This window comes from Bos grunniens, chromosome 17 (assembly GCF_055505025.1).
Source record: "Bos grunniens cultivar Pamir isolate PY7600 chromosome 17, Bosgru_T2T1.0, whole genome shotgun sequence".
NCBI lineage: Eukaryota > Metazoa > Chordata > Mammalia > Artiodactyla > Bovidae > Bos > Bos grunniens.
In genome coordinates, this window is record NC_141181.1 from 64018999 (window position 1) to 64038471 (window position 19473).

General features: G+C 55.2%; 1 protein-coding gene across 8 annotated transcripts; it reads right to left on the reverse strand.

Annotated features, from left to right (window-relative positions):
* Positions 1–505: 505 nt before the first annotated feature.
* On the reverse strand, positions 506–19445 carry MVK (mevalonate kinase). 8 transcript variants are annotated; one of them, XM_086348386.1, is made up of 11 exons: positions 19335–19445; positions 18102–18193; positions 16680–16827; positions 15181–15325; positions 14012–14167; positions 10907–11010; positions 10264–10309; positions 6276–6366; positions 5796–5912; positions 2239–2392; positions 506–1236 (listed from the first exon to the last, which is right to left on the reverse strand). In XM_086348386.1, exons 2-11 carry the CDS (start codon positions 18177–18179, stop codon positions 1085–1087), a joined length of 1191 nt encoding a protein of 396 aa, XP_086204512.1. In that variant the 5' UTR covers positions 18180–18193; positions 19335–19445; the 3' UTR covers positions 506–1084. The 8 variants fall into 8 exon arrangements, with proteins under 8 accessions (XP_086204512.1, XP_086204514.1, XP_086204513.1 ...); XM_086348388.1 differs by having other exon boundaries at positions 19163–19445; XM_086348387.1 differs by lacking the exon at positions 14012–14167.
* Positions 19446–19473: the final 28 nt, after the last annotated feature.

A 19473-nucleotide genomic window follows, 5' to 3' on the forward strand; every position in this document is an offset into this window, starting at 1 on the left:
AACACCACAGTTCAAAAGCATCAATTCTTTGGCGCTCAGTTTTCTTTATACTCCAACTCTCACATCCATACATGACTACTGGAAAAACCACAGCTTTGACTAGATGGACCTTTGTTGGTAAAGTAATGTCTCTGCTTTTTAATTGGAGTATAATTGCTTTACCATGTTGTTAGTTTCTGCCATACAACAACATGAATCAGCTGTAAGTATATATGAGTTAGGAAGTTCCTCCTGAGCTAGGAAGTTTAAAATCCCCCTTTCTGGAAAAGCGGGCTGAAGCTGTGCTGATGGGCTGAGTTTGATGTTCGGACATCCATCCTGTCCACTAGGGCCATCTGGAGAAACCCTGCCCTATCCCATGGACACAGACAACCAAATGACCCAAAGTCCTTTCCACTAAGAAAGTGGCTGAAGAAGGGACAGGAGAGAGGGGACAGGTATGGGCAATGGAGACTACCAGACCCTCCCATCTTTCTAGACATGGAAAGAAGTGAGTGAAGCACTGTTTACTCAAGATCTTTTTATTTCCCCTTTGCCATCTTTTCTGCAACCCCTTCAGACACAGACCAGAAGGTATTGCACATCGACCCTGCCTTCGGCCAACCCTCATGCCAGATGGAAGGCAGAAGGCAAAGACCATCACTGGAACACCCCAGGAAGGCTTCCTGGGGGAGGTGGGACAGACAGGCAGGAGTACAGAAGTGGAGGGAAGGAGAAGGTCCACTGCTCTGGGAACCAGACCCCTGCATGTGGCATCCAAGCAGCTCGGCCAGGGAGTCTGTGGGTCCGTGGAAGCTTCCGGGAGGGCGGGAAAGAGGCCCTCTTGTCTCAGACAACCACACACACTCCACTGATGGCCTGGCTCAAGAGAATGTTGTAGAACACAGACCATGGCTTCCGGGCAGCCTGGCTCACGGTGCAGAATGTGGGGCACGGCCAGCGGGAGGGGTGTCACAGAGGGGCTGGGGGCCTCCCGTCAGCGTCAGGTGCTGGGCGCCCACTGGCCAGCACAGAAGCCAACTCCAGCGCCTGGAATAATCTGGGAGAGGGCTTCGTGGTGGGGCTGCAGCTGCATGGGCTCCTCTCAGAGGCTGTCCAGGCCTTGCCGGACAGAGGCATCCAGGGAGGCGGCCGTGTGGACAGAGACACCGGGGGCACCAACGCTGGTTTCCCAGCAGTCAAAGCCACAGCCGCTCAGCGCCCGCTTAGTGGCCTCTACCTCAGGCCGCTCCACATCTGCAGGGAGAAAGGGCATCAGGTCACTCCAACCATCGGCTCTCTTGAGGAACATTCTCCCTTGGAGAGCGTTCAGCCCTGCTTGTGGCACAGGCAGGGGACCAGTCTTCCTGTTGGAACGCCAAGCCTGGCATCCTCCATGGGAAGGTTATGGACCCCCGAGTCATGTGGAACCTGGCCATGGGTCCTCAAATGATGTCCCCTCTCTGAGCCTCATCTCCTCATCTGGGGGTAGGGCTGACAATGAGACCTGTCCCTCAAGGCTTACGGAGAGGCTGACACAGGCTATTATAGCTGGAGGGCCTGGCCCAGTGCACCGCACACTCTCCAGGAATGTTCTCCCGCCATCATCACTGCCCCAAACTAGGCCCCCACAGTCGTGGTTGGCCAAAGTTGGGATGCAGCAACTCCTTGAGGCCTGGGAGTCCTACTGAGGGTAAGGGGACCGCTGTGGGCTTACAGCAAAGGAAGGGGGAAAGCAGGACGAGAAAAGGAAGGAGGAGATGGAGAGGAAGCCGACCGAAAGCAGCGGTGATTCAACGCCCCAGCACAGGGCATGCTGCTGTAAGCCCGCTCCTCGGCCCTGCTCTTTCCCCAAAGACCAAAGAGGAGAGAGACACATTTCTCTTGTAGCAAGGTCAGTCCTGGTCCTGGCCACATCAGGAGGTGACAGCAGGGATGCAAGGCTGGTAGTGGTGGCGGTGACGGTAGATGGTGACAATGCCTTGGTTATTTCTCAAGCTTGTGCTTAGCTTGGCAGGTAAGGAGATGGGAGGAACAAGCCCTGTGCCAGGCTCTCTGCATACATTTTGCCTCCTTGAATCTAGGCAACAGTTGTTCATAAACTAGATGTTATGTAGGCCCAGAGCAGTTAATTCCCTTGACTGAGGCCACACAGCAGAGGTGAGACTGTTCACAGGCTTCTTCCTCCTCCCCCAGGAAGTGCCTGTGTGGACGCTTTGTGCGAGCCCAGGCTGGCAACTCTGCCCGCCCCCTGGGTACCTGGCCTGAGGAGCGTGATGCCACAGCCCCCGCCGCCCGCGCCAGTGAGCTTGCTGTGCAGTCCGTGGGCTGTGGTCACCTGGCACAGCTGGTCCAGCGAGGCATGGCCCACACCGAGGGCATTCAGATGGTGCTGGTTCATGTCGATGAGCTCCTGGGGAGAAAGTTCTCTGTTCCAGCTTGGCCTGCCTGAGGCTGAGGTCCTGGGCTCGCCCCATCCATCTGACAGCCGCTGGTTTGGGACCTCAAAAGGCTTTGACTGCCCAGCACACTGTCCTTCTCCACTGATAAAAGAGACCCTCTCCTTCCTGCAGGACTCCCAGTGGGGCTGGGATGGAGCTGGCGGTGAGCACACGTCAGGTCTGGCCACAGAAGGCTCTGGCCATGGGAACTGGACAGACAATGAGAGCCCTCCCAGGGTTTACTCTGCCTCTTTCCACTGGAGCTGCTAAAACTGGCCAACCTCAGAGATATGCCATTGGAGTTATGTTCCCTGCATATGTTCTCAGAGATTACACTGAAGACAGAGAGACATTTCAAACTAGGTTGTCTTGGGCCCTGGATCCAGCTATGCCTGAAGCTGTCTCCTCTGGTCGTCTCATTTAGAAGCCAATAAATTCCTTTGCTGCGAAAGCCTGGTTGAGATGGATTTGGGGCATTTGTGGAAGAAGTCTCAAGTAATATGCTATCCTACTGCTTCCTGGAACCGACTTTCAGAAGAAGAATGGGTGTGTGTAGTTCTAACTAGGTCACGAGTTGGGGGAATTGCTAAGTTTGTTCAGATTTCTCTGATTATGGATAATAAAATTCCTGCTCTCCTGCAGATCAAACAAGAGGCAGGTTGATGGAATAAAAAAGCTTACAGTCTCCACTGCCCAGGCATTCCCTATTTATATTTCACTTACTCCAGTGGTGTCGGCAAATCCCATCAAAATGCCAGGCAACTTGCTAGATGCTGGGGCTCTAAGAATGAGCTCCAGTCCCTGCTGTCGGGCAGTTATGAACATGGGATCTGAAAGCAGGCGAGCTTGGGTTTGAATTCTGGCTAGGACACTTCTTGATTGCGTGTCTTGGAATGAGGTCTTTCAGCCGAGCTTCAGTTTGTGTGCTGAGTGCTGAGTCGTATCTGACTCCTTGCGACCCCGTGGATTGCAGCCCTCCAGGCTCCTCTCTCCATGGGATTCCCCAGGCAAGAATACTGGAGCGGACTGCCATTTCCTCCTCTAGGGGATCTTCCTGGGATCGAACCTGAGTTTCTTTGAGTCTCCTGCATTGGCATGTGGATTCTTTATCACTGTGCTACCTGGAAAGCCCCCAGGCTCCCCCTTGAAAAACAGGGATTCTAAGAGTATCTGCCTTGTTGCCAGGAGGATGGAATTAGGCGTCTTTCCCATGAAGCCTGGCAAAAGGTAAGTGCTCAGCAAACGTCAGCTGCTATTAGTACTTTTATGCTGCATTTCCAGTACCCCCATTTTTCAAAGGGGAAAACTGAGGCTCAGAGGGGAGAGGGATGTGCTTAAGGCTGCTGAGCTTGTTAGGGCTGAGCCAGCACCAGAAGCTGGCTCTGCCTGATGTGAAGCGCATCTCTCGCCTCTGAGAGCACCCCTGGCCCTCTCCTTGCTCTGTGCAGCTGTACAACGCGCAGCTCTACCCCGGGGTCCCGGGAGAACCTATGTGCCGGGAGGATGCCCGTCACAGGGCTGTGTGCCGAGGCCCACCTGGTTCTCCTGCCCGGGGCTGCCGGGCAGGGTTGTGTCTGCCTCTCCCCGGCAGCCTGCCTCCCACACCCCAGCACTTGTGACAAACGAGCAGACATGCGTGATGGCCCTGTGGCAGCCCTGGGTGTCTTTCACCGGTCCTGGGGGCTGGAGAGGAGGGGAAACTTCTGGGGCCTCTCGGTGCCTGAGCACCAGGTGTCATGTTGCGAAGGCAGGTTCCAGACACCTGTCACATTCTGATCCAAAATCTGTCAAGGATCGGATGACAGGCTGTGACACAGGAGAACAGCTCACTGGTGTGAGTGCAGAGCTGTCCGGGAGGCGAGCTGCACATTTCAGCGGCTGCCGCAGCCAAAAATATACACACTGTATAATCGACGTGCTGTTCTGAGGCATTCTCCAGGGGCTCAACGGGGTGTATTTTAGGCAGCACTCCATCATTATTAATTTCCTCCGCGGGAGGACTGTGTTCCCTTCCTTTCTACGTGAAACAAATCGAGAACCAGCGGGAAAAGGCTGGAGGGATGGAAGGAGATGGCTGGGGGGTCGAGGGCAAAAGCCTGGAAATGAATTAGATGCAGTCCGTGCACCGAGCCTGGAGTACACACTTCTTAAAAATTTTGGGGGGGGATTCCCTGGTGGTCCCATGGTTAGGACTTGGTGCTTTCAGTGCCCTGGACGAGGTTCAATCCCTGGTCAGGGAACTAAGATCCTGCAAGCTGTGCAGTGAGACCAAAAAAAAAAAAAAAAGAAAAGTTGACTAAAGGAATAAACAAGTCAGTGACTCCCAGCTCAGCCACTCACTTGATGAAACACCTCAGAGAAAGTCACTTTCTTTAGGTCTTGGTGTTTATATCTGTAACAGGGTGGCAACGTACCCACTTCACAGGTAGGTTGCTGGAGGATTAAGTGAGGGATCATCTGTGAAGAGGCTTGGAGGGTACCAGCGCCCACTCACGACAGGGGCTGCAGACTCAAGCGCCTACAGCAGGACGGGAGGCCCTAGGCCCAGGGCACGGCGGCTGTGGGCGGTGATCAGGCAGTGGTGGGGAATGCGGAGAAACGGAGACCCCAGGGCCTCACTTGAGGTGCTCCCTGGGCACCTCCGGCTGACCCACCGCTGCACAGCCATGTTGGCTGGGCCTGCCGGATCCTCTGGTTCTTCCATGGAAGCCAGGTGGCTTTTTAATGCTAGTGCACACTCACTGGGCCAGATGGGCTGGTTCTGGGAATGAGCCCATGCCCTCTGGCTAAGCTGGTGGCTCATCAGGCACTGTGCTCCGTGTCGCCCATGGGACCTCACTTCATTCTTAAGACACTCCAGTGAGGCCAGGATTCAGACGTGGGCCTGATGAAATCCCAAGCGTGAGGTCTCAACTGCTAAGCTAGAATTAGGCAAAGGGTGGGGGCTGGAGGATTGATGAAAGATTTCAGCCCATGTCTGATCCACGGCACACGAGTGAGAGATAGCTCCTGTGTGAACTTGATGTATTTAGTACTAACTGATGGATTAGCAAACAGAGCAGGAAAGAAGTGGCCAGGGGAGAAATCGCTCCTGGAATTATGGAGGACTGTGTCTTTACACGCACGACCCAAACCTGGCCCACTGCACTTATCACACACTAGACACCACGCTCAGGGCTGTCTGTGTTCCCTTGATTGCTCCCAATCACTTGGGAAGAGGCTTCAAGAGAAGACCCACTTGTTCACGGGTGCGCACACAGGCTCCAGGCCCAGCCTCTGTGCTTTAGCTCCCGGGGATTCCGAGCGCAGATGGGGAGGCCCTGCCCAGGACAGCGCCCTGGGTGGGGGACCCCGAGCCTGCAGGTGGGCTCTTACCTCCAGCGTGAGGTAGTGCTCTGGAGTGGGGGCCACCGCCATCTCCCCCAGCACCCGCTCGCACTCCAGGGAGATGGCGTCTATGGAGGTCAGGAGAGGGGACACGATCTCAGGGAACTGCAGGGAAAGGAAGTGAGGGCCCGTGAGGCCTAGGGGTCAGCAGACACCTGGTGGAGGGGAAAGGTGTCCCCATGGCCCACACCCATCCTCTGAGTGAACCCCTCTCCTTTGGGCCTGGTCCCTGCCTTGCCCAGCCACTACGGACCCAAGCAGAGAGGAGGTTCTCACTGCAAAGGCAGCGTGTTTAAGGATTCCTGTTCTGCCTCCTTGCTGGGCTGTGGATGCACAGAGCCTCCCCAAGTCCCTGCTCCCCCTGCCTCCTCCCCCCACTAACCCAGGAGGCAGAGGGAGGGCTCTGACACCCAAACGGGAGTGTTGTGGCCCCGCCGGGAACACTCCTGGGAGTGGAACCAGCAGCACCTTCAGTAGCCGGCTCCTGACATTGGCCACCAGGACCTTGGTGCTGCGAGGCACTTTGGTGTTGATCAGCAGGATCTTCAGAACCGGTGGCCTGCGGGGCAAAGAGGGGCCAAGGTGAGCCCAGGACGGTGCAGCTGGGCCAGGGCTGGGGGCCCACCTGGACTCCACCCCATGCTGACTCAGGGCAGGAAGCAGAGGCCTGGGGAAGTGAGCTGGAGACAGGTCTGGGAAGCAAGGTTCTTGATGCCCAGTTGCGGGTGCCCACAGCCGCATCCCTGCTTTGGCCCCTGGGCAGACAATTGTTTTCCTTTGGCTTGTGACTCACTCCTCCATTCAGTTGTTTCAACCTCGAGTGAATGTGCAGACAAAGGGCCCGGCACGCGCGGAGTTAGTTCAAAGGCGTCACCACCAAGGGTACAAGAAGGGGTTGAGGCTCTGTCCTATGGGCTGCCCCAGGGAGCTGGAGGGGAGGGTGCTAGAGAATCAAAAAGCCCCGGGACCAGGGGTGAGTCACGGACGGGGAGAGTCAGGTCCCAGTGTTCTGAGCCCGTTCGTGCCCTGCCTCATTGGTGCCCAGACCTGGCAGGACCCCAGATGTGGTCAGAGGGAGTCAGTCATGCCCAGGTAGGAGAGCAGATGCCCCAGGGCAGCCACGCCCAGCTGGCCCGCCAGCACCCCCACGTGGTCCTCACCTGTCCTCTGGGCTCTATGAAAGTGAAAGTGAAGTCACTCAGTTGTGTCCTCTTTGCGACCCCACAGACGGTAGCCTACCAGGTTCCGCTGTCCATGGGATTTTCCAGGCAAGAATACTGGAGTGGGCTGCCATTTCCTTCTCCAGTGGACCTTCCCAACCCAAGGATCAAACCCGGGTCTCCTGCATTGCAGACGGATGCTTTACCTCCTAAAACCACAGCCCCAGTGGTCCTTATGGTTGGCTGTCTTTGGGGACTTAAGCCACTGTTTCTTGTCATCTCGTCTGACTTTCAGAGCACTGCCCCGAGGCTGGGGACAGGGGTGGAGGACCTGAATGAGCTTTGGCCGGAGACATCTGCAGACAGACAGGCCCCGATACCTTTATTTGCTTTTCTTTTCACTGATCGAGACTGTAAAATCCAGCAAGGCTGGGAAAGGCTGCCAGAAACCTGCTTGATCTCACCGCCCATAAGCCCATGAAATTAATATCGATTCTCAGCCTTGGAGGCTGGCTTTTTTTTTCCACTTTACCAAAGATGAACATTCTATTTGGCTTTTCTCTTCCCTTTAAAGAGAAGCCGTTCCTCAAAAGGGCAGCGCTCTGGGAGGCTGCGTCTTGATCCACTTGGCAAACAATGCATTTTTTTTTCTTAATTGTGAAGCACCATGCGTGGTTTGGGGGTAAAGGGCTTCTCCTTAAGCCACGGGCGGGATTAATGTGGAGTCTGGCCTCCCGGCTTCTCAGAGAACCTGCCATCTGCTCACCGCAGCGCCCTGAAGCCAGCGACGAAGGTTGATCACTGGCTCTGTGTCCCCATCTATCGGGGTGGGAGGAGTCTGGGTATCATGTCTTCATCTCTCTCAAATAAAGTCCTCTGCAAACGGGCCTGCTGCCAGCCCTGCCAGCCCCACAAAACTCAGGACTCCTGTGACATCCAGTGACCACCCCCCAGGGCCACATCCTCTAAGTGCTGTGTGATCTCGGCCAGGTGACATCACCAAGCTCATCTCATCTCCCCCCTCCCTGGAGCTCACTCCACTCAGCCACCCTGGCTCCTGGCTGCTGTTCAACACTTCAGCCCCCACTCCTGCCTCAGGGCCCTTGCACATGCATCTCTGCTGCCAGGGACCTGCCCCCCAGCCTTGGCACTCTGCTCAAATGCCATCCAGGCAGAGGGCTCCAGTTCCCTCCTTCACATCCCAGCCCTCATTCTCCTTTCGTGTACTAAGGCCGTGGGGATGGCCTGCCGTGCCCTTACAGAGACGAATGTCCAGGGATCGTCTCCTCCCACAAAGTAGGGGCTCCGTGAAGGTGGGACTTTGGGTTCCCTGCTGAGACCCCAGCACCCGGTGGTTGTTCAGAGATACTTATGGACTGGATGGATGAACTCCGTCAGCAAAGAATAAAAAGCACTTGGCAGATACCGTTTCTGCCATGGATTCCCATGTCTAGGAGTCCCATTCTATAAATGAGAAGACAGAGGCCCCAGGGGAAATGACTCACCTAAGGGCCCACAGCAGGCAAATGGCAGAGCCAGGCTCCAAGTGGACCCTGGGACCCCAGAGCACCCGCTGCCCCCTGCCCCCTGCAACTGCACACACTTTTGGGCCTCTCCCCTACCTCCCGTGCCTGGGAGACCCTCCATTGCTCACTCTTAATCACCTGCCCAGCCACATCTGCACTGGCCTTCTGTGCCCAGGGCCCAGCTCAGGGCTTAGGATACAGCAGGCTCACAGGAAAGAGACCTGCCCCTGCCCCGTGAAGGACTCCCCAGATCTGCAGCCCGATGGTGACCTCCCTGCTGTCAGCTCCAACAACTTAGAGCCCTAAGAACACCTTTGTTTCAGATCGACATCATGACTGTCTCCTCTGAGAGACTGTGGGCTGCGGGTGGACTGGGCCCAGACACTCAGCCTCCCACCCTTGCTCCTGATCTCACTACATGCGGGTTCAGGCCACCCGGCAGAGCCACCGACCCCTGGGGGCCAGACTTCCCATTTCCTCCCTGCCATCGCTTCCATAAGCAGCCAGAAGAAGCTACTCCACCCTCCTGAATGGCCCTGCTCCCTCCTCTCTGTGGTGCAGGGGTTGTCACTCGGGGGGCTTGCCCTCCAGGGGCCGTGTGACAACATCTGGAGCTATCTTTGATTGTTGCACTGGAGATGGGGAGGGGCTACAGGCCTCTCGTGGGCAGAGCCCAGGGAAGCTACTAAACATCCCACGCTGCCCAGGACCGGTCCACCCACAAGGAATTTTCCAGCCCCAAATGTCCACAGTGCTGAGGCTAAAGGAATGCTGACCTGGAGCCCTCAGAAAGGCAGGTCTGGCTTCTGGAAGCCGACAGAGCAGGCGTGAGAAGAAGCTACAGGTGTAGAGAGAAGGGGTCCACACCACGGCCTGCCAGGCCCCTGAGCCTCGAATGCAGCACCCTGACTGGAGGCAGCAGAGGTCTGGGACCTGCTGTCTGGCCGCCAAGAAGGCCACCGTGGCTGCAGAAGGAGAGAGCAGGCCCCGGGACCCTCAGAGTGCAGAAAGGCCCCTGCAAGGCAGCAGAGGGCCCTGGGACAACCATCATTCCCCCGCCTCCATTTGATGGGGGAGGGCTCAGGGGACAGCCAGGAGGCACCTGCGCCCCTGGCCGCAGGCCCACGCCTTACCCCTGACGGTCCCACACTGCAAGCCAACAGAACAGAGGATACTGGAATTGAATACACACATCTGTAATTCCAGTGCGTCTGGAAGGAGAAAGGAAGGAAACCTACAACAGGCTGAAAGTTGCCAAACGTCCCTCCGCTCGGCCTGCCACGAGCCTCCTGTGGGCTCCAGTCCTGCTCAGACGTGGTGCCATCACTGTGGCAACCGCCACGGAGTCTTTTGGTGGCTCACGTGTGCACGTCTGTCTCTAACCACCCAGAACTATGTCTGAAATCCATGTTTATACCAAGGGTCCGAGGGGAGGGTCAGCTGGAACACAAGAAGGGATCACTCCTTGTTTACTAAATAGATTGGCAGATGAGCTGGTAACTGAAGGCGGGTCTGGGGGACAGCCGCATTCTGGAAGGGGGGTGGCCCAGCCTCACCTGACCACCCGCTCTGATCTCTCGCCAACTTCAGAGCTAAAGTGGAGAGGAAAGAGCAGGCTTCCTCATGCCCATGGCCTGTGGGGCCACATGCGGGAGGGGAATGCCCAGGGGCACCTGCCCCGGGTTCCTTTACAAAGAAATGGGGCTCCCCCTTTTCACAAAGAAATGCATCCCCCACCAGATGCAGAAGCTGCAGCTCCCCCAGAATTACCTCTTTAAAGATGAAATCTTCCCTTGCTGGTATCGGAGTGCTCCTCCTAAAGAGAAGAATGGGTGGGTTAGTCACAGGAAAAGCTCTGTATCTGGGCCTCCTGGGAAAGGGGTGGGATTGGGGTGGGGCAGAGTGTCACCATAACAGACTCAGCCCCGTAACGAGGCATCTCAGCTTCAAGGACCAAAGGCCCAGGAGGGCGTGGAGGTGCTCCGTGCCCAGGGCCGGGGGTCCCTTCCTTCCGTCCAGGCTTCCCTGGACAGGCCGCAGGGTGATGCGGTGGAGGTGGGGCCAGAGGGCATCCAGCTGCAGTGAGCAGGCGTCCTCCCCAGAGGGGAGCCTGACTCGTGTGGTCTGCAGCCCCCATGGCAGTGGTTCCGCAGCTGCACCCTCTGGATCCAAGGGGGTGGGGGTCTCACTGAAACCACAGCTTCCCAGGCCCTGGCCCACCCCCAGAGATTTGGATCGGGAAGGTGGGAAACCCTGAGGTTCCCCCTGTCCCCCTCCTATCAGGAAAATTCTATCTTCCTCAGAACGCATGGACTCTATGTTCATCCCAAAACCACAGTCTGGGCAGCTACGCCTGTCACGAGAATTCCTAAACGAATAAAAGCTGAGCACGTGGGCCCTAGGCAGCACCTACCCCAGGTGCTGACGGCGTTGTCCACTCCGGACGGGTTCCCGTGAATCACCCTCTCCCCCTGGAAGGCCCACTTGTTAATTAACTCCAAGTTCTCCTCGGTCCACCTGAAGGAGACACAGAGATTCGTCTTTACCGTCCACGGTGGTGAATGGGGAGCTGGGGGTCACTGAGGGCAGCAGAGGGCCGGGGTCACAGGTGGGGCTCACTGGAGACCAAAAGGCGAAGTGGTTTGGGCCCCCAAACTCAGAAAGAAGACAGATAGACAGCTCTGAGCCTCCCTGGCTACAGAGCAGGCCCTGCAGAGCGCTCCTGCCCAGTGCAGCAGGAGACCCGAGGCTTGGAGTTCACGGGGCTCTGCTTTGTCTCTCATGAGCTGAAGGACTCTGGGCCCCTTGCCTGCCCTCTCTGAGCCCCACTCTCCCACTCTGGAGGAACGTAACTCCTGCCTCCGCACAGGCTCAGCAGGCATGTGGGCCCGTTGGAATCCAGCCCTCTCTGGATTCCTCCCCAGAAGGGGTGTGGACTCACTATGACAGTGAGTGAGTATCACTTGAAAGCCTGTGAGGACCACACGAGGACACGTGCTCAGCCCCACCGCCCCGCCCTCTCTCTCAGCTCGTTTCCCTTCTGTCTAGTCCCTGCCCCGAGACCCAACAGAAGCTGCTGGGGGTTGAGCCGTGGACTAAGCAGGGAGCTGGTCTGAACCCATTCTGCCGCCGACTCACTGGGCATCCCTGAGCAGCCGCATCACCTCTGACCCTCAGTGTCCTCCTTCAGCAAACAGGGATAAAGGTGTCAAATCACAGAGGACGTTGTGGGATGGAAAAGCACACCAGTGCTCTGCAAAACGCCCAGGGAACGGTGTGTATTCCACCTGGGGTCTCTGTCCTGAAGTCACCCCAAGCCCGGTCCACCCACTCCTTTGCTGTGGCGCCTTGGGCAAGTCAGTCACTCTCTCTGAGCCCCTTTCCTCAAGGGTCAGAGGAGGATCTTATGGACCTGAAACTCACCCAGTGGTTGTGAAGCTATGATTAATAGTCAACACTGTTCAGAGCTACTAATTACCCAGGGCCAAGCACTGTGCTGCAGGCTTCCCCTAATCCCCACAATAACCTCTCAGGGAGGGTACCACAGTCACCACTCCCTTTCTTACAGAAGAGGACACTGAGGCTCTGACGGGTGAAACAGTATCCCCAAGACCATGGTGCCACTCACGGTGACGTCAGAACCACATACGCTCACTGGAGCCTGAGCTCATAACTGCTGACCTTTGGGGTGCCGACGAGACTCACTCACTCACTTGTTCAGTATACACTGAGCATCTACTATGCGCCTGTGACTAAGAGCACAGACGTGGTCCCTGACTGCTTGCAGCCTTGGAGTCTAATGCAGAATGGATGTCAGGAAGTCACCAATATTTAACTATAGCCTCCAAGAAGTACAATGCCGACTGGACAAAGTGTACCCCATTCTGAAAGGGGTGGGCGGTCTGAGGGACAAGGTGGGGTGGTCAGGGAGGCAGGAGGTGGGGGCAAAGAAGTCCAGCCTGAGGCTGTGCAGCCTGTGCCGTGACTGGGACTGGACAAGAGCTGGCCCTTTCCAGGGCCACAGATGAGCCAGAGTGGGGTGCGGAAGGGGCACCTGAATGCGGCCCAGGGTCCAGTCCGCTCAGCAAAATTGACTCTTTCTTCTGATTGGGAGACGCTGGGGGCATGGTGGGTGGGGGCCAGGTCTGCTCTCCCTACAGGTTCTCAGCAGTGATGGGTCTTCACAGGAGGTGGGGGAACCAGGTGGAAAGAAGCAGGACAGGAAAGACCACACGCATACCTGGACACCCACAGGCATGCACATGCGCGCACATACCCACACCACCTTTATCTTTTGAAAGGTGGAGCCGGTCCGCCGGTTCGTGGGCAGATATCTGTTTGGGGGGCCCAGGCCACCTGGCCTTCACTGCTCTGCGCTACAATCAGCGATCAGCATGTGGTACTGAGCGGTGGTCCTGTCGCCTCTGTCCTGCGTCACCCTCTTACCCTGAAGTGAGCACGTCAAGGCTGGAAGCTCCCCCACCCCAGAGTTCATCAGGTGTAGCCACTCCTTTTCAGATGAAGAAACAGAGCCCCAGAGAAAGCGAGTTAACAGGTGAACGTGACTGCGATTCCTGAAAAACGGCCCCCCTGCAGCTGCAATCGCTCATTACCTGTCAGATGCTTCCCAAGGCTGTCTCCGCCGGCCCCCATCCCCCGACATGTGAGCCCTTCAGAGCAGCCTTGGAGAATTCAGACTGGGAATCCTATCAACAGCCCCCGGACCCACTGTGGCCACAGGGACCAAACTGAGCTTTGGGCCTTGGCAAGCAGCACACCCTCCCTGACACAGCACAGCTGGGCCCACACGGCTGGACTGGAAGCCCCCCAGCAAGAGGGCTCCCTGAAGCCATGAGGACAGGCCTCAGCAAGAAGCTGCCAGGCTGGATGCTGCGGCCTCATTCCCGACTCCCAGGACAAACTGCATTATCCATGCTTGGGCCAGTTTCTCAAGTTTCCCCAAGTAACAGAAACGGCCCGCCCACAGCCCTGTCAGGATAAGCCTCAGTGACTCACAGTGAGAACCGCAGAGGAGACGCTATGACCTTGTGGGCATGAAGATCAACAGGAGGGGAGACGTCCTGACCAGACAGACGCTCCTGTGTTTCCTTCTCAGCACGCTGTTTGTCATAACCATTTGGTATGACCTGGCAATGTCCCCCTGGGTATGAGTGAGGCTCCCAGTGGGGGGAGTGGACTGGTCAGGGTCCCACAGTGAGCTGATGACAAGCATGATGGCTCATCTGATCCACTGCCCTACATGTGGGCTCAGGTTCCTTCTAAAAAACCACAGCATCTGAACTCAAAGGAGGCAAGGTCAGGATGAGGTGGCGGGGGGCAGTGGTAAAGAGCTCAAGTTCTAGATTCAGACCACCAGGTCCAGATCCCACTCCACCACCACAAGCTGTGTGGCCACCCTGCGCCTCAGCATGCCCAGCTGTAAGGGGCCCATGGGACAGATCTCAGCTTGGGGTGTGGTGCCCAGGAGGGACAAGGAGCAGGGGGAGGGCCTGATTACCTGCCGGCAGCCTCCCCATCCTTCAGCGGGTTTGGGATCTCCTCGCACGCGGTCAGGAGGGCAGCTGCCAAACACACGGAGTAGGCGGCACTGGAGCCCAGCCCGGCCCCAGTGGGCAGCTCCGACCATACAGTGATGTCCAGGCTGGGCAGGGCTCTGAAACACACCAGGCGGCAGAGCTCTGACTTTCCACAGGACCCCTTGGAGGTAGGTGAGGTCACCACCCCCATTTTACAGATGAGGAAACTGAGGCTCGGGAAGGCTAAGAACCTCATACAAGCTAGAAAGTGACACGGGGTTTGAACCCACACTGTCTGACCCTTAGCCACATGCAGCCTGTGCCCTGTATCACCCCGTGACACCACCTCAACCAGGAATGTCCCTCTCTAGGAGCTGGCTTCCCCAAGGGCAGACAACCCAGATCTTATCAAAACACAGGCTTCACTCTGCTAATCACAGAGCTCCCTTGGAGCCCGTGGGACATGGCACAAGCATGCTTCCCTGGCCATGGCACAGAGAAGCCACCCAGCAGATCCGAGAATGGACTCTGGCTTTGGTTCGGCTGAAATGAAAGGCCAAAGGAGGCAGCATGAGTTAAAAAGGCAGGTGTTGAACTGAAGAGAACGGAATTGATTTCCCAACTCTCAACACTTACTAACTAGCTATGTGGCCCAGAGAGTCTCTAACTCTCTGGGTCCCAGTTTCTCCCTGTGCAAAATGGAGAGGGTGTCCTCGTGAGGTTGCTGTGAATATGAAAGCAGACCATATATATATACACACACACATATAGGGTCTAGTATGGTGGACTTCCCTTGTAACTCAGCCAGTAAAGAATCTGCCTACAATGCAGGAGATCTGGGTTCAACTCCTGGGTCAGGAAGATCCCCTGGAGAAGAAAATGGCAACCCACTCCAGTATTCTTGCCTGGAGCATCCCATGCACAGAGGAGCCTGGAGGGCTACAGTCCTCGGGGTCGCAAGAGTCGGACAAAACTAAGCGACTAAACCACCAACTAAACAACCACCAGTATGGTGCCTGGAACGCAGCAAGGACAGCTGATGGGTATTCAGAGCCTGGAAGGGAGCCCACGTGCTGTCTAGCAGCCAAAACTTCGGCTCAATCTTGGGGGCAGGCTGCACCTGCGCTCCCTGCCCCAGCGGCGCACATACCTCTGACTCTGGCAGATAGACAGGTACAAGTAGAGGAAGGCCAGCATGGCCAGGTGCTCAGGATCCACACAGTCCTTGGGGAAGCCCGCCACCTCCTTCAGCTTCTCCACGTGCTTCGCGGTGAGCGCTGCGCTGTCACCGTGCCCTGTCACACAGGCAAACAAGTGTACGCGGGTGGATGAGAAGGCCTCAGTGGTTTTACAGACACCAGAATACAAAAAAACTGAGACATTCCAGGTGTCAGAATCTGGAGAGACATGGGCTCAGGGCCCGAGCTCCACAGTCAAGGCTGTCGGTGAACTGCAGGCTTGGGAGGCAGGCAGGCCTGGGTTTGGGTGGGTCCTGACTGTGCCAAAGACTGGTTTTCTGACCTTGAATAGGGGACTTAATCTGTCTGCACCTAAGATTCCCTGAGGGGTAAACAGGTAACAGGGGTATCTCCTCCCAGAATTGTTGCAGAGTAATAAAAAAAGGTACAGAAAACCCTTAGCACTGCTCCTGGCATGTAGTAAGGGCTTAATTGCTAGTAGTTTTCAAACACACACACATACCACTCAGAGGCCTGGGTTTGACCTCCGTGGTACAATATCAAAACTAAAGGCCACGAGGCTTTCCTGGTGGTCTAATGGCTAAGATTCCAGGGTCCCAGGGCAGGCGGCCCAGATTTGATCCTTGGTCAGGGAACTAGATCCCACAGGCTGCAAGTAAGAGTTCACATGTCACAACTAAATGACCCTGCACGCGGCAAACTAGATATCCTGTGCACTGCAACTGAGAACCCAGCGCAGCCAAATAAGTATGTAGATACATTTTCAAAAGATTGCCCAGTAATTTAAAAATTGCTACAAAATATTAAAAACACACACACACAAACTAAAGGCCATATTGCTGCTGCTGCTGCTGCTGCTAAGTTGCTTCAGTCGTGTCCGACTCTATGCGACCCCATAGACGGCAGCCCACCAGGCTCCACCGTCCCTGGGATTCTCCAGGCAAGAACACTGGAATGGGTTGCCATTTCCTTCTCCAGTGCATGAAAGTGAAAAGTGAAAGTGAAGTCACTCAGTCGTGTCCGACTCTCAGCGACCTCATGGACTGCAGCCTACCAGGCTCCTCCGTCCATGGGATTTTCCAGGCAAGAGTACTGGAGTGGGGTGCCATTGCCTTCTCCGAAAGGCCATATTACTTCCCCAATATTGCCCTCTCCCAAAACATAATTAGTGAGAATAGGACAAGTACATCAAGCGAATATGAAAGGTGGAGATTTGCTTGGGTGGAAGGGAAAGGCCGGTGCGTGTAGAAGGCTTTTAAATTTTAAATAAATTAATATATTAGTAAATAAGTAAAGCTATTCTTAGGGGGGACAGGAGAGAAGACACCTCCAGGGTGATGTGTCTTGGGTCCCTCGGGGACAGCCTGGGATGACAGCCCAGCTGTCTTCCTTCCCCTTCTCCTCAGGGCCCAGCCTCTTCCCACAGCTGGTTCCTGCTCCCTGTACTTACCCAGAAAGCTGGTGTCCAGCAGCTGAAGGCTGGCCACGTCCCAGGCCCTCCTGACGCCAATGTTTGGTAAGTTGAGGCCCACTCTCCCATTGCTGTGGGGCTGAAGCCGGAGAAATGTTCTCAAGTTCAAGGCCACTGCTAGTGCTACCTATAGAACAAAGCGCACGATACCAGCAGTTAGCCTGGGGGTCGCTGGCAACATGCATGGCTTCTGATTTAGATACTAGCACGTGGGCCACTCTGACCTATGCCCTTGGCAGACACTTCTCATCAACCTTGGCACCTTCTTCACAGGCACAACCGCTGCCAATCAGTTAGGAGTTAATACCTACGTGTCTTTTCCCTTCCCATGTAAAACTTCAGAATTTCTCAACACCAAAGGACGGCTTCCCTAATCACTGTGTTTTCAAAGATTAATATAAGAACATGAAAAATGACAGCAGGGAGGAACAGAGTAAGCATGGCTTTAGGTTCAAGCAGACAGGGTCACTCCTAACTCTACCGAGGTGTGCGGGACCTTGAACAAGTTGCCAACGCTCTCCTAAGCCTCAGCTTCCACAACCGTAAAATAGGACAATAGAAGTGTAACCTCTGAGGACAGTTGTAAGAGTTAAACGAGATATGCGTGTCTCAGACTCCTCTGCAGGATCCTATTCATTTTCCCCAAGAGTTTAGTCCTTAAACTTCATCTCTTCTCCACTGAAGCTTACTTCCTAAGTAACTTCATTCCACCCACATGGCTTTCCGTGTCATTTTCTTGCTATCTTACTGGGTGGGCCAGAGAAGTCCTTAAGAGAGCCTAACACCTGCCTTTTCTTTGCCCAGCTGGGAAGAAACTGACCTCCTCTCTGATCTCCCAGGCTACACCTCAAGACTTTCTTTCAGCTTCTTTTAAGATTAGCATCAGAAGACTTCCCTGCTGCCAGTGGCTAAGACTCCATGCTCCCAATGCAGGGGGTCTGGGTTTGGTTCCTGGTCAGGAAACTAGATCCCACGTGCCGCAACTGCAACCCAGCACAGTCAAATAAACAAATAAAACATTTAAAAAAATATATTAGCATCAGGGGACTTCCCTGGTGGTCCAGTGGTTAAGAATCTGTCTGCCAGTGCAGGAGACACAAGTTTGATCCCTGGTCCAGGAAGATCTCACATGCTGTGGAGCAACAAAGCCTGTGCTCCAGGCCCCTGAGAGCTGCAGCTACTGAGCCCACGAACCACGACGACTGTAGCCATCTTGTCTACAGCCTGTGCTCCACAACGAGAGAAGCCACTGCAACAAGAAGCCTGCACTTGCTACAGCTAGAGAAAGCCCTCATGCAGCAACGAAGACCCAGAGCAGCCAGAAGTAAACTTAAGAAAAAGAAAAGATTGGCGTCCAGGAGCAGCAGCTCCCAGCCCTCAGAGGCTCAGGGGGCCCTGTACCTTGCCATGGACCACGGCATGCTCTCCATGCAGAATGACTTTCCCTGGAGCGGACACCAGCAGGACTTCTGACAACATGGCTCCTGGGAGTCCTGAAAAGGAAAGACAAAGAGAGGATGGAAGGTCCCCAGACCTCAGAGAACACCTAATTCAAGCACCCCATTATAACAAAAAAGGCAGCTACCATTCAGCACTTGCTGTGTGCCCCAAAAGCAGTGCGGGGCAGCAGTCAGCCTGACACACCAAAAAATCTGGGTTTGAACCCACTGCTCCCCAGTGATGTCATCTTAGCTAGCCACATAGCCATCAAATAGCCACGAACCTTAAAAGTTACATGGGACAGTAACTATTCACCTTAATGGGTTTTGAGAAAGTTAAACTAAATAACACAAGCAAAACACTTAGTAGTGTCTGGCACACCACAGTCAGTTACTGATAGCTCTGTATTACTGACTGTTTTTGGTTCCAGCTTTTATTATTACTACTATTAAAGGTAGAAATTTAAATGAAATCATGGACTGGAAAGAAATTTTTTCCTGGGCATTTCCAGGCTGTTTCTAACGTTTCACAATTAGAAACAAGCTGCAGAAAAACAACTGTTACACCTCCCCACCCCACCCCGCCTTTTTTTGCACACTTAAGTCAGGATCTCTGCAAGACAGTCCTAGAAAGTGACTTGCTGGGTGTGCGTGTGCACATTTTAGATTTTTATGAATAATGCAAAGCTACTCTGATGGCTCAGACGGTAAGGAATCCGCCTGAATGCAAGAGTCCTGGGTTCGATCCCTGGGTCAGGAAGATCCCCCAGAGAAGGGACTGGCTACCCACTCCAGTATTCTTCCCTGGAGAATCCCATGGATAGAGGAGCCTGGCAGGCTACAGTCCATGGGGTCGCAAAGGGTCGGACACGACTGAGCGACTTACAAAACAGAAAGGGAAAAAACTATCTATTTAAGGCTTTACTTCAATAGCGTGAGACCTGAACCGAACTATGAGCTAAGTGCTATTATGACCCCAGTTCCTCAGGGAGGGAAACTCATACTCCGAGCGAAGAGACCTACTGCTTGTCCGAAATTCAAAATCCTGTCAGTTTCCAGGTCGCCGGCTCCTGAGGAAGCCGGATTCTCAGAGCTGAGGAAACTGAGCGTGAGAGGCCGGGAGCCCAGTCCAGGGTCGTTCTGGGTCTCGGCCTCGAACTTCGCTCCACCCCGCCTCGCAACCCCAACCTCTCACCTGTCGCCTCAGGTGCTGTGTTTCCGAAGCCGAGCCGCTCCAAGACTTCATACCCGAGCTCGCGGGTACGGAGGAGAGGCGGCTTCTTCCTTCCGCCAAGCCAATCAGAGCGCGCGAGCCGGGAGTTCCCTTCACCAAT